We start from the raw sequence: 13,847 nt of genomic DNA on the forward strand, positions 1-13,847 counted from the left end.
ATGCGGAGCAGGCTAAATCTTGACTCTCCTCCAGCATCCCCACTTCTTTACCTTCCCGAGCCCCAGATCTTTTACTTTTTCCTATGAGTTTTGTTCATCCCTCTGTTTTTTCAATCCCACAGGCCATGCAGGATGCGTTGACAGACCTTCCAGAATGGTATGGAATAAAAAGCATGCAGGCCCACTGGATCGGGGAGTGTGTGGGCTGCCATCTGGACTTTGCATTAAAGGTGATCAAGCAGTAGCTCTAGCACTTCATGCTTAGCAGTCTCCTGCCTGTGGGACCTGTTGACTAAACCAGCAACTTGGGACTCTCTCTCAGCACTGTCCTGTAGAAAGCTACTGCGAGCAACATATACATAATTTTAAATTTTCTAGTAGCCATATATATTTTTCGTTTGTTTGTTTTTGTAGAGACAGAGTCTCACTTTATGGCCCTCGGTAAAGTGCCGTGGCCTCACACAGCTCACAGCAACCTCCAACTCCTGGGCTTAGGCGATTCTCTTGCCTCAGCCTCCCGAGTGCTGGGACTACAGGTGTCCGCCACAACGCCCGGCTATTTTTTTGTTGCAGTTTGGCCGGGACCGGGTTTGAACCTGCCACCCTCAGTAAATGGGGCCGGTGCCCTACTCACTGAGCCACAGGTGCTGCCCGTAGCCATATATTTTTAAAGTGCAAAGAAACAGATGAGATTCATTTTAATAACACATTATACTTAACACATTATGTCCAAAATATTATTGTTTTAAAATGAGATCAATAAAAAAGAATTCATTAAAGAAATACTTTACCTTCTTGTTTTAGTACAGTCTTCAAAATTCACTATTTTCTACAGTTACAGTACATACCGGCCACGTGGCAAGTACTTCATAGCTACATATTGGTAGTGGCTACCACATTGGACAGTGCAGACACAGGGTCTTCTGGGGGCCCATGAATTCCCTGAAATTGTATTCAAAATGTTTGGGCATTTTCCTAAGCAGTGGGTCCATAGCTGTCATTGTGTTCTCAAGGGTGTTTATGTCACAAAGCAGGTGAAAAGCCAGGAGAGCAGAGACCAACTGTGGCATCATTCCTAAACTAGACAGAGTTAGCACTGTTGATAAGGATTATGTTCAAACTGCTGTGCAAATACTCTGAATGTTAACCACCTAAGGCCCACCTACTCTGGAAAGTGCCCCTAAAATTTTCCTCTTTTTCCCTACCCACTAGAGAATTGTTCTTACCTGGGTGTTCTTTTTTTTAGCTTTCTGGTTTCTTCTCTGCTCATCAAGAACTTTGTGATTTATTAAGCTCCAAATCCCACCTCTCTTCATCCTCATCAAAACCTTCAGAGGAGGAAGCAGCAGCCCGAGTTGGCCTCCCTTTCTAGTCTCCTCTCTGCTAACAGCCAGACCTGGCGTTGAGCGCCTGCTACTTGCCACTAGTTCATAATTCCCTGTGGAGTCTCCTTACAAAAGTGATCAACTCATTCTAATGGCACGTGGGCAGCTTCTCCTAAGGGAGTGTATACTTTGGAAACCTTTCAATAACAAGCCCGGGGCTGAGCTTTTCCTCTTCTGCTTTCCTGAGAAGGTGGCATGAAATTCAGTCCAGCTGTGACTTTTATTCAGACTTGTAGGGCCATCTCTATTCAGGCCTCTGCATTAGCCCGGGTCTAATATCAGGTCCTCATACCAAACATCTTTGCTTCTTAAGGCCTGCATTAAGTCGTGGGTCTCTGAGCCTCTTGGCCGCTGTGCATAAAAAGTCTCTACACTCTCTCCCTCGCCCAGTATTTCATTGTGAAAATGTTTTCATCTCCAGGGACCCAGCTGAAAATGAAATGGGGCAACATGTGTCTTAGGGGAGGAAACATTCTCAGTTCTACAGGGCCGGGTGGCTGTGCTTCTGTGTTCCCACTCCTGGCTCTGTAGGTGATACCTAATTGGCACTTGGGCCAGGTAGTGGACTATAGTATAGTTCATTGGCACTTTGTCAATGTGTTGGAATAAATACATGAAAGAAGTAGCACCTGTCCTCTCTGTGTCCTCCCTTTCTGTCAAATGATTAGCCCTCAGTCAGTGGAAGATATTAATATTATAACCAGCTTAGCTGTGAGGTCAGCCCAGGCTATCTTTTCTTTCTCTATTTAAGCCAGGAATAACTTCAGCAGTTGTTTTTCTTGTTAGAAAAGTAGATGCTTTTATGTTTTTACTAGACTTTAAATCCTTGAGGACAATATAGCTCCTTTCTCAGGACAGAAACAATATGCCACTGATGACTATTTTTGATTTGTCTTTGTGTTTGAATAAAGCTTTCTGCGCATGCTTTGAGCACCTTCCATTTGGGCCTGCCCAGCTACCCAGTGGTGAGACCTGGGGAGGGCTCCTGGGAGAGGAATGTTGATCCTCTTCTCTCCTGCCCTTCTCAGTCCCTGCTGGGCACTGACTTATTCTCTGCAGCTCTGTTCCAATGATTAGAAACTGTTGTCAGTTCTAATCTAGAAACTGTGAATGACGGGGGAAGGGGAAAAGAAGGTAGTTGGGGAATGACCCAACTCAAAAGAAGGGCTGAGAAATGAAATAACTCTTCTTACCTCCTGCCAGCTTGATGGGCAAGTCACAGGAGAAAAGCTGACCGCCTACACGACCACCCCCGAGGCCATTTATGGCACTTCCCACGTGGCCATCTCCCCCAGCCACAGACTCTTATGTGGGCACAGCTCCTTGAAGGACACCTTGTGGAAGGCACTTGTCCCTGGCAAAGGTGAGTTGGCAGTGAAAGCTAAAGCACTAGGATTGCTGCGTGACGCAGGGACAGTGCCTCACAGAGCTCCCAGGCTTTTCACATGTATCATCTTATGTGGTTTGTTCTTTTCTTAGTCTTGTTTTCTATTTTTTTATTTTGAAACACGAGGATAAAAAAGAACTCAGAAGGCCATTAAGTTGCTTACCCCGAGTTTCTAGTTTGTCTGCATCTTGAGCTTCTGATTAAAAGCTCAGCTCTCTCTTTTAATACAATCTAGATTTAAAGTGCTTTTCCAGTAGGAATAGAATCTTCTCCTTAATCATAATTCTGCCATCAAATAAAACTACATTGACAAGGACTAGAGGAAAGCCAATGAGAATGAGAAAAAACTTTTCAACAACTTAAATATTTTATTTTATTTTATTTATTTTTTGAGACAGTCTCAAAAATAGCTGACCTATTTCTAACTGATTATGGAATTCCTTTTGCCTTCCTAGACTCCATATCCCCTTCCCATGGTGTGAGCCCCTAAGTTTTTTAATAGCTGTCACCCTGGGCAGAGTGCTGTGGCATCATAGCTCACAGCAATCTCAAACTCTTGGGCTCAAGCGATCCTCTTGCCTCAGATTTTTTATTTTTAGTAGAGATGGGGTCTTGCTTTTTCTCAGGCTAGTCTCGAACTCGTGAGCTCAATCAGTCCACCTGCCTTGGCCTCTTAGAGTGCTAAAATTACAGGCATGAACCACTGTGCCTGCCAAATTTTTTTTTTTTTTGCCTTATGGTAATTTTTTCCTTTTTTTAAAATTATTAAATCATAGCTCTGTACATTAATGCGATCAGGGGCACCGTACACTGGTTTTATAGACTGTTTGACACATTTTCATCACACTGGTTAACATAGTCTTCCTGGCATTTTCTTAGTTATTATGTTAAGACATTTATATTCAACATTTACTAAGTTTCACATGTACCCTTGTAAGATGCACCGCAAGTGTAATCCCACTAATCACCCTCCCTCCGCCCATTCTCACCCCTCCCTCCCCTCCCTTTCCCCCACCAAATTTTATTATTTTAAAAATATCAAGTTATAATTGCTCCAGGAAGACCTGGGGAGTGCTTATGTGTTAGTCAAGATTCTGTGGTTGCAAGCAACAGAATCTATCTCTGGCTAAGCCAGAGGAAAAGGGAAACACATGAGAAGGTTGTGGGGAAGCTCGCTGTCTAGAGGAACTGCTGAAAAAGCAGTGCTGAAAGAGGACTGGGCAACCCTGAGAGTTTGGGGCACAGGAAGTAAAAGAGTCTTTTGAGTGCCACTGGTAAGAGTAAATCCACTCTAACTCTGCCTTCAGTACTTATTAAAGGGAAAAGTGCCTGATGAGTGCACCTGGAGCCCAAGTGAAGGCCAGGCAACATCCCTGATGGATTCCCAAGACTATAACCAGTGAAGGAGGAATAACTCTCCAAAACAAACTTAGGGCCTCCCACCACGGGAAGGCAAGAGGAATTCCATAATCAGTTAGAAATAGGTCTCTGGAGTAACTTAAATACTGCAGGACCTCTATAAATTGACTATCCAAGGGACTATAACAAACTGGTCAACATAAAGAACTAGGCCTACATGTGGTGCATGTCCAGTCTATGAGAATTAGGTCAACTTAAGGTGGTCCGTGTAGGGAGGTGGCTAACTATGGGGATCCTACCATATTTCTACAAAAATCTCATCTCTATTCTCTTTCATAGACAATAAATGTCCCCAAGCACACAATCTGAATTGCTAGAGTCTGAAATAGTATTATTTGACGAACAAAAAAACATTTTGGATGTGATATAAAGTTGCCATTTTTGAAATACCAGAATGAAACATTTCCTGATACCAGCTTGAAGTATGAGACAGCGTCACAGCAACATCCCCCTGCTTAAAACATCTCATTATTTACTCAGAGCATTAAAGCCAGATTAAAATTAGTGAGTGTTTCCTGAGAGGTTGCTGTGCACACTCTTGGGAGTACATAGATGAGCCATTCACAGACTTCACTGTGGACGCCTCTGGGTCAGAACAGAGGACAGACGTACGCAGATGTCATTCACCCCACACAGGGCAGGCAGCTATCACCTGTTGGTATCTATTAAAATAGAGAAAAGACTCCTCTGAGTTGAAATTTCAGTGTATACACACAAAGCCCAGTATAGCTATCTCCTTTGGGTTTATTTTCTATACTTACTCAAAAGAAAAATTGGATCCTTTTTAACTGTTTAAAGAGAAAATTCATAGTTTGTACTCTTGGGAGCAATTTGAGATTCCCTGAGAGCTATAATAGTTGAATAATATCTAAAATTGAAAAACTAAAAAAATATAAAGGTCTAGACCTTACATTTTCTCTTATGGTTAATTTGGAGACACAAATTAAAATTAAGTAATATTAATAGGAGATTTTGAGCCAATAAATGATCAAAGATGGAGTTCCTGAGATGAAAGGGACTGTATAAATTCAAAACATTCAAAACATTTTCATATGTAAGAGATTGAGAAATTATTTCAGTTCCCACAGACATTGTGGTTTTCGTGACCACAGAGGTATCTGCACACCTGACTTGGCCTGGTCACTTTATTTAGGCACATTTAGTGCCAAGTATAATATTTTTGGAAGGGCTCTGTAGCTACTTTCTCCTCTCTTTTGAATAATGTCTGAAATAATTCCAGATGGAACATTACACTTGGCACCAAGTTTTCCTAATTCAAATTTTTAGAATAAAAATATTCTGTTTGCAGATGTCAATTTATTCAGTGTCTAGATTAATTTGCATGAGTCCCTGGATTTTGACATGTGACATTATAGTCGCGTAAGCCCACTACATTACATGGGTGAATTAAAATTACCCTACAAATACGACTTACACCACTTTTGGTCTTTGAGGTTACATTTTAAACCAGAATGTTGTGTCACTGCTATCATTTACCATTGCTGACTGGCTCATTTTTTCTTGGAATATCAGATTTTGAGGGTAACTGGTGCTAAATCAATAACCATTGATGGTCATGGCAGCACATGGTTGTGACTGAATTTGTTACTTACAGATGTTTAAATTCTCAACATGAGTTACCATTGTTGCAAAGTTGGTTTCTACATATCAGCTCCTGATCTGGCACAAGATGGCCGAGGTTCTGCTCCCAGATCCTTCTGGCTGACTGAGGAGGGTCATATAACCTTTTGTTAAGCTTTCTTGGCAGAGCAAGTGATGGAGCTGTCATTTAGGGTGGGCTCGGGGGACTTTGTGGATAGAGAAGGAGCCTGAGGGGCGCTGAGAACAAGAGGACACATTTGGACAGGGTGATACTTGAGTGGCAGCCCAGCTGACCCCATGTCCACGGCCCATGGAAAGGGCTGCGAGGACTTCAGCAGCCAGAGTCAGAATGGAGGGAGGGAATAGTTCTGAGGAAGTGTGGAAGGCAGCAGGGGCCAGGCTCCTGGAATGATTCCCTGATTTCTGGCCTGGCCAACTGGATTGCCAGTGTTATTGACTAAATACACGGTTTTTTGCTTAGCAGCCTGTAATTTTGTAAAGGTTCCTTTAAGGGAGGTGGTGGTGGGGTGGGGTAAAGTGCTTCCCCAGAATTGTTGAAATGTAGTTTATTTCCATAATCTTTGATGTTGCCTCCTTTTCTCAGATGACCAACTCTGACTTGAGTCCTATTATGTAAGAGCTCTGACTTGATAGGAACTAAAAACCATAAAAGGCATCAATAGGAAAAGATCATCAGAGTTCTAGAAGCTGTTCTGTCTTTTCCTCAAGTCTTTTCTTGCATTCCTAATATTAAAATATTCAAACCTTGGCACACTGGAACCACACATTTCAGCTCTGAGTCACCAGCTCACAATGCATTTTTTGCCAAAAGGACAAATGAGGTCTTTGTGAAGGAAACTTAGAACCCTGTTGTTACTGACACATCAGAAACACATTAGAGAGCAAGAGCCTCCCTGGAAGTCCCAGAACGTTACATAATTAATCACTCCTATTGTTTTGCACCTGTCTCCTTAGTATCAACTTGGGGGTGGGACAAAGGGGGCAGGCAGATCTGTAATCCTGGAGTAATGATTTGGTGTTTAACAAAGCTGTTTCTAGTAGCATTCTTTAAGCATATGTTAATAGATGTTATGTGGAAAGAAAAGCTTCTGTGTTCAAAAATTCTGGCATAAACAAAAATAAATAGGTTTCTTTGCTCTGGACTTCTGAGAGCCTTTGCTATGCTGGTGTGCACTGTACCTGTCTGAGAGAGGTCACATGCAACCCTTGTCACACTCTAGAACACTGTTTCCATAGAGTATCCCCGAGAACTAGTTGCCTGAACCACTCCCTGGTGAAGACCAAACCAGTCATGTGCTTGTCCAGAAGGCATGAAGGACATGCTTTCTTTGCAGTGGGTGCCCTGAGAGCAGATGATACCTTTTTGTCTGAAATGTTTCTTTGTGATTATCATATGAAAGCGTTCAGCTGGTATTTAGCTGCTATGTGGAACTCTTGTGTTTTTTGGATTGCTCCATGATGTTTTTGGGTTCCTGCATCACATAACCAGCACAGGAGTGACTAGGCCTGGTCAGGAGCTTCAGATTTTAATTTTGTTCTAAGAACTGGGTTTTGACCAGATACAGCATATAAATTGCTGCTATGCATTTGTTGCAAACCTGCTAATATTTAAGTTCAAAGACCAATTTTTTTCTCACTGAAAAGCCATCATAATAGAATTTTATGTGTAATGAGAAAATTCAAACCATTCATGCTTCCTATTGTAATAGCCTTATTGAGATAATAATTCACATACTATACAAGTCATCCACTTAAACAATTCTGTGGTTTTTAGTATATTCATAGAGTTGCACGACCATCATCACAATCATTTTTAGAACATTTTCATCATCCCTAAAAGAAATCTCAGGCCCTCTAGCAGTCACTCCCCTCCCCACCCATTCCTGCCTAATCCCTAGCCCTGGGCAACCACAAATCTAATTTCTGCCTCCACGGATTTGCCTGTTCTGGACACTTCATGTAAATGGGAATCTTATGGTAGTTGTCCTTTTGCATCTGGCTTCTTTCACTTAGCATGGTATTTCCAAGGATCCTGCACATCATAGCATGTGTCAGTACTTCGTTCCTCTATTTCCAAACAGTACTCCATCGTATGCATTTATTTATTTTTGAGATAAGGTCTTACTCTGTAGTGCAGTGGCACAACCATAGCTTACTCCAGCTTCAAACTTCTGGGCTCAATCAATCCTTCTGCCTCAGCCTCCAGAGTAGCTCAGACTACAGGTGTGTACCACCACATGCAGCTAATGTTTCTTACTTTTTATAGAGACAAGGTCTTGCTATATTTCTGAGGCTGATCTCAAACTTTTCCTGGCCTCCAGCCATCCTCCTACCTTGGCCTTCCAAAGCTTTGAGATTACAGGCATGAGCCACCACACCCAGCCTTCATATCTCTTTTTAAAAAGTAAGTTGTGGTCTTGGTGCCTGTGGCTCAAGCAGCTAAGGCACCGGCCACATACACCTGAGCTGGCGGATTTGAATCCAGCCCAGGGCTTGCCAAACGACAATGACAGCTGCAACCAAAAAATAGTCGGATGTTGTGGCGGGCGCCCGTAGTCCCAGCTACTTGGGAGGTGGAGGCAGGAAAATCGCTTGAGCCCAGGAGTTGGAGGTTGCTGTGAGCTGTGATGCTATGGCACTCTACTGAGGGTGACAAAGTGAGACTGTCTCAAAAAAAAAAAAAAAAATCAGTCCTAATTCCTAGGCTTATTTTTTTTTTTATTTTTTAGAGACAGAGTCTCATTTTAGTGCCCTCGGTAGAGTGCCATAGCGTCACAGCTCACAGCAACCTCCAGCTCTTGGGCTTAGGTGATTCTCTTGCCTCAGCCTCACCAGCAGCTGGGACTACAGGCACCCGCCACAATGCCCAGCTATTTTTTTTTTGCAGTTTGGCTGGGGCTGGGTTTGAACCCGCCACCCTTGGTATATGGGGCCGGGACCTTACTCACTGAGCTACAGGTGCTGCCCTTGTCTTAGGGTCTCTTTCTCCACTTTCTGCTCAGTCATTTTCTTTTCTTTTTTTTTTTCCAGAGACAGAGTCTCACTTTGTCACCCATCACAGCTCACAGCAACCTCCAGCTCTTGGGCTTAGGCGATTCTCTTGCCTCAGCCTCCCAAGTATCTGGGACTACAGGCGCCCCGCCACAATGCCCAGCCATTTTTTTTGTTGCAGTTTGGCCAGGGCCAGGTTCGAATGCACCACCCTTGGTATATGGGGCTGGTGCCCTACTCACTGAGCCACAGGCGCCGCCCCTCAATCATTTCTAAAACTTATCTACTTGTGTCTTCCTGTGTTATGGTTTGGAATTACAGATGTCTCTTAGTTTCACTACAGATAGGTTTTGTGTTTCTCATTCTTCTGTATATTTGAGATGTTTTTCAAAAGGGCAAGTCAGTGATGGGAATATCTGACCTCACCATCTGGAAAGCAGAAATGCTATTTTTCCTTTTTATCAGCATAGATGAATATTTTGTGTGTGCTTGTTTATCCTTTTGATTTTCCACTGGTGTGAATTATCTAATAATACCTTTCAAAGGACAAATTCCTTAACAATTATCACAAAACACAGATGTTCTAGTGCTTATTTTTCTCACTTGTTTCCTCTGAGATTGTGATGGTGCTGGTGTTTCGGATGACTGGCATCCATAGTTATCTGCTCTCATTTTCAGATTGCCTCACTCCTGTGATGGCCATGAACATGCTCACCCAGCAGGAGGTCCCTGTAGTGATCATGGCCAAAGATGACTTTGAAGGCTGTCTAGATTCAAAAATAGGTAAGCACCTGTTAAAATGTAATCACATTAATATATTTTGTAGTTTTAAGATCAAAATACTCACCTCTTACTATCTCCTGCTATCATCTGAAGGAGCTGACTGTTGGTTTCCATGATCTGTTTTGCCTCTCGTAAAAAAGAAATACCCCTTCATATGATCATCCCTTATTTAAGAAGTCTGTTTTGAAAATATACTAAGTGTATTGTACCTTGCTACTTGCTAGTGAGAATAATAAAAAATATCTGAACTATAAATCTTGCCAGTAGGATTAGTTGGTGAGACGTGTACATATAATGTGGGGAATTTCAGAAATCATAGAGCCAACAGCAACTGCTGAGATGGGGGTTCAAAGCACAAATGATCAATGTGGGCTGGGTTTTTGGTGAAGGCTTTGTGGAGGAGGTGAACTTGAGCTATTCAAGAAAAAGGATTGTGAAACAGCAGTAAAATTGAAGGCATATTTAGAACTGTAAATTGGATGTCCTTGGCAGCCTTACTCATTCGTGAGTGTTCTAAACTATCGTCACGGAACAGGAAGTCTGAGAATGAACAGAGATGGGAACCTAGAGACAGCTGGTCCAAAATCTGCTTCCTTTAGGACAGACCCATGCATCTCTCTTCACCAACATTCCTACCGTAGATTCCAGCCAGTCTCCAAAGTACCAAAACCTTGCATAGGAAGCTACTTCCACACTATTTCCTAGCACACTGAAGTAGTAGCATTTCCTTTTTCTTATTTTTATTTATTTATTTTGACACAGTCTTAGTCTGTTACCCTGGGTAAAGTGCCTAGGTGTCAGCATAGCTCACAGCAACCTCAAATTCTTCGGCTCAAGCAATCGTCTTTCCTCAGTTTTTCTATTTTTAGTAGAGTCAGCGTCTTACTCTTGCTCAGACTGGTCTCGAATTCCTGAGCTCATGCAATCCACCTGCCTCAGCTTCCGCCACCACATCCAGCCAATATTTCTTATTATATTCACATGTTTTTCCTTCATAATGCTTAGATCAGTTTTTGATGAAGCGGCTTAAAGCAGTATCAGAGAAGAAAACTAATAAGTTACTCTTTTGACCATTTTATAAAGTATGTTGTTTAAAAGAATAATTTGTTCGGTTACTTTTCTGCGTTTTACACTTAGCAAAATGTATTAATGTAACTAACCAGGATAAACAATAAAAGAAGCATTTATTGATGTGGCTGGGGTGGTGGTGTTTGTTTGGTTGGTATTTTGATTCAAATCACTGACACAATATTGAGAGTTCTGAAGGAAAAAAAAAATGAGACAATTTTTAGGCAAGTATGGAAAATTGCTTTTCTTGTCTTGATTTCCCACAATTACATAATTAACATTATCTAAATTATGTGCTTTTTGCCCTCAAAGAAGAACAGAAGCCGAAATAAGCAAGAGGTAAAATGGTATTTTTGCCATCCTACCTGAACTGTTACGAATAGTTCATGTTTCACTGGACTTCACACGACCAGCACCGTGGCCTGTGGAGCATTCTTTTTAGGGGCAAATAAATTTCATGGTTGCAGTGTTTCCTTTCAAACAGTACTCCTAATTATTCCAAATTCTATTGTGGAATGTAGTAAATGATTATTTTCCCTTCTTGATAATGAACACTTCATGGTAATACTTATTTCTTGCCAAATGTTCTCATCTTTCAAGTCCAGCCAACATTTATTCACTGCATTAGATGTTTTTTGTCAGTAACCTCAGCTAGAACACCACAGAACTTTTCATAATGTCACCAAGCTTTTTAATCATACCACAGAGCTTTAGAATATGTCTCCCAAACATTCGACCACCCTTGTAGGGCAGCGTGCTAGAGAGCTTGTTCTGCGGTCTGACTTAGTATTTTGTGCTTTAAACCCTTAGTTTATTTATATCTCTTAGTTTCTCCATGATGTGTTGTATCGACAGCATGTCAGCAGTTTTGACAGATGACCCCACAGCAGGGGTTTTCAACCAGGGGCGATTTTGCCATCAGGAGACATCTGGCAATTTTGGAGACATTTTACTAGTCACAGTGGCTCAGGGAGTGCTACTAAGTAGGGTCCAGGGATGCCACTCAGCGTCCTGCAATGTGCAGGACAGCCCCACAACAACGTCCATGAGGTCAGTGGTACCAAGGTTGAGAAACTCTGCCCCTATAGAACCAACAACTGAAAAACAGAACAAAAACCTGTTTTTATGAATAGCTACTGCCAAACTGCAGGCCTTGGCCCCTCTGGGTGAGTGAGTGACTAATGCTCAGCAACCTTCCTCAAGGACCTGTGGGGACTGCAGAATGAATGTATTGTTGCCTTTGGGAACAAAACATGGTTGCCGGCTTTTGACTTCCTGACTGAGAAGATTTTTCTAGGGTGCTGGGAAATGCTGGAGAGTCAGCTCCGCTTCTTGAGAGAAAACCATTGTTCTTTGTCACTGCAGGAATTCAAAGGAGAGCCTGCCCCAAATGCTTATGATTTACTGTTTCACTGGCAAAAAGCACTCAAAATTATGTATTTTAGGATTATACCTGTTTTAAAAAAGAAACTAAGCAAAGGAAAAGGACTTAAAGGATATGATACCAACAGGATAAACTGGCTGTGTTAGGGTGGCGAGCTTCTCCAGGACTGTGTTCCATTTTCCCAGTGGATGTGATGGGGTCTAAAAATTTCTATAACTAAAGGACGCAGTTTCCTTTAAAAAGCCAAAGCTGAGAGTCAGTACTGTCAATTATTTTGTGATTTGGGCACTTGTGAAAGAAACAATTTTATGTTTCTTCTCCTCTGAATAGGAATTCCCAGCACCAGCTCAGAGGATACCATGTTAGCCCAAACCCTGGGCCTCTCCTACTCTGAAGTCATTGAAACTTTGCCAGATGGCACAGAAAGACTGAGCAACTCTGCAGAGGTGGGTGCCCCATGGTGTGGGCCTAAGAGCTTATGTCTAAAATGATGACCTTGATGTGAGTTTGATAAGCCATTTTCCTTCAGATGCAAATTACAACCTGCCCCTTCTCTGGCCCCATCCCTAGCAGTCTTGCAGTCTCCCAGTTTCATCTACACCAGGGGTCTTCAAACTGCGGCCCGCGGGCCACATGCGGCGATGTGATTGTATTTGTTCCTGTTTTGTTTTTTTACTTCAAAATAAGATATGTGCAGTGTGCATAGGAATTTGTTCATGGTTTTTTTTTTAAACTATAGTCTGGCCCTCCAATGGTCTGAGGGACAGTGAACTGGCCCCCTGTTTAAAAAGTTTGAGGACCCCTGATACACAATAAAATATCTAATGTTCTTCTTCAGGATCTAGAAGCTTATCTCTAAATCAAATCCAATCCTAGAATAGGATGGCATTGAAGTATCTGACTTTATTTTGGGACTCTTCTGCTTGAGAAAAATATCTTTTCTAAGGAATCTCTGCTTCTTAGGAGAGGTGATAGAAAGTGGCTCTTTTTCCTAGAGAGAATGTCTGTTCTTTCCAGAGTCTCTTTCTTACTGACTTTATTTCTGCCTTAAGTTTAACTCATTTACAAAATGAGCAGAGAAGTTGTGAGTCATGTTTATTTGGTCAGCGTTATCTAGCATGAGACAGCAGCACATGAAGATGGCACATCTGGAAAGAATTAAACCCAATCTCTATGTTGAACTAAGCTAGAAAGTAGGATGAAAGAGGCAGGGTTAGGGAAGTGGCAGCAGTGATTCTCAAAGTGGGCACACATCAGAATCTCCTGTGGCCTTGAGAAAGCATAGATTGCCTGCCTGTTCCCTCTCCCAAAGATTCTGATTCAGTAATCCCAGGTGAGACCCAAGAATCTGCATTTCTAACAAGTTTCCAGCTGCTACTGCTGCTGGTCCAGTGACTACATTTTGAGAACCTGGGGCTTAGCTTCTAGGCCCTAGAACCTTGCTACTCAATTTCTCATCCCCGGACCAGCAGCATTGGCATCACTTGTTAGAAATGTGGAATCCCAGACCCAATCCTGGTCTAATAAAATCTCTGTGTGATTTTGTGTGCATGCAATTTGAGAGCTCTGGCTCAGGGCATTCCTCTTAAACTCACTGCACCTTGGAAACACCTGGAAAGTTTTTTTTTTACCACTACTGATGTAAGTCTCACTGCAGATATTTTGATTTGATGGTTAGTGGTGAGGGCATGGATCAGACAGCAAGCATGGTCAAAGCTCCTCAGGTGATTGTAATGTGCATCAGAATCTGGGAATTACTGGCTTAACATAGTGACTCCACACCTGGCATGTCTCCGTGTCACCTGGG

The 13,847-nt window shown here is 42.2% G+C and overlaps 1 protein-coding gene across 2 annotated transcripts in view; it reads left to right on the forward strand.

Annotated features, from left to right (window-relative positions):
- LARS2 (leucyl-tRNA synthetase 2, mitochondrial) overlaps positions 1–13,847 on the forward strand; it is a 155,502-nt gene that overhangs the window by 87,791 nt on the left and 53,864 nt on the right. For both annotated transcript variants that reach the window (XM_053598588.1, XM_053598589.1), the window contains 4 exons: positions 123–230; positions 2,589–2,748; positions 9,484–9,588; positions 12,371–12,486. In XM_053598588.1, the coding sequence (XP_053454563.1) occupies positions 123–230; positions 2,589–2,748; positions 9,484–9,588; positions 12,371–12,486 (489 nt within the window). The remainder of the gene's footprint in view (positions 1–122; positions 231–2,588; positions 2,749–9,483; positions 9,589–12,370; positions 12,487–13,847) is intronic.

Source organism: Nycticebus coucang, chromosome 8 (assembly GCF_027406575.1).
Source record: "Nycticebus coucang isolate mNycCou1 chromosome 8, mNycCou1.pri, whole genome shotgun sequence".
Taxonomy (NCBI): Eukaryota; Metazoa; Chordata; class Mammalia; order Primates; family Lorisidae; genus Nycticebus; species Nycticebus coucang.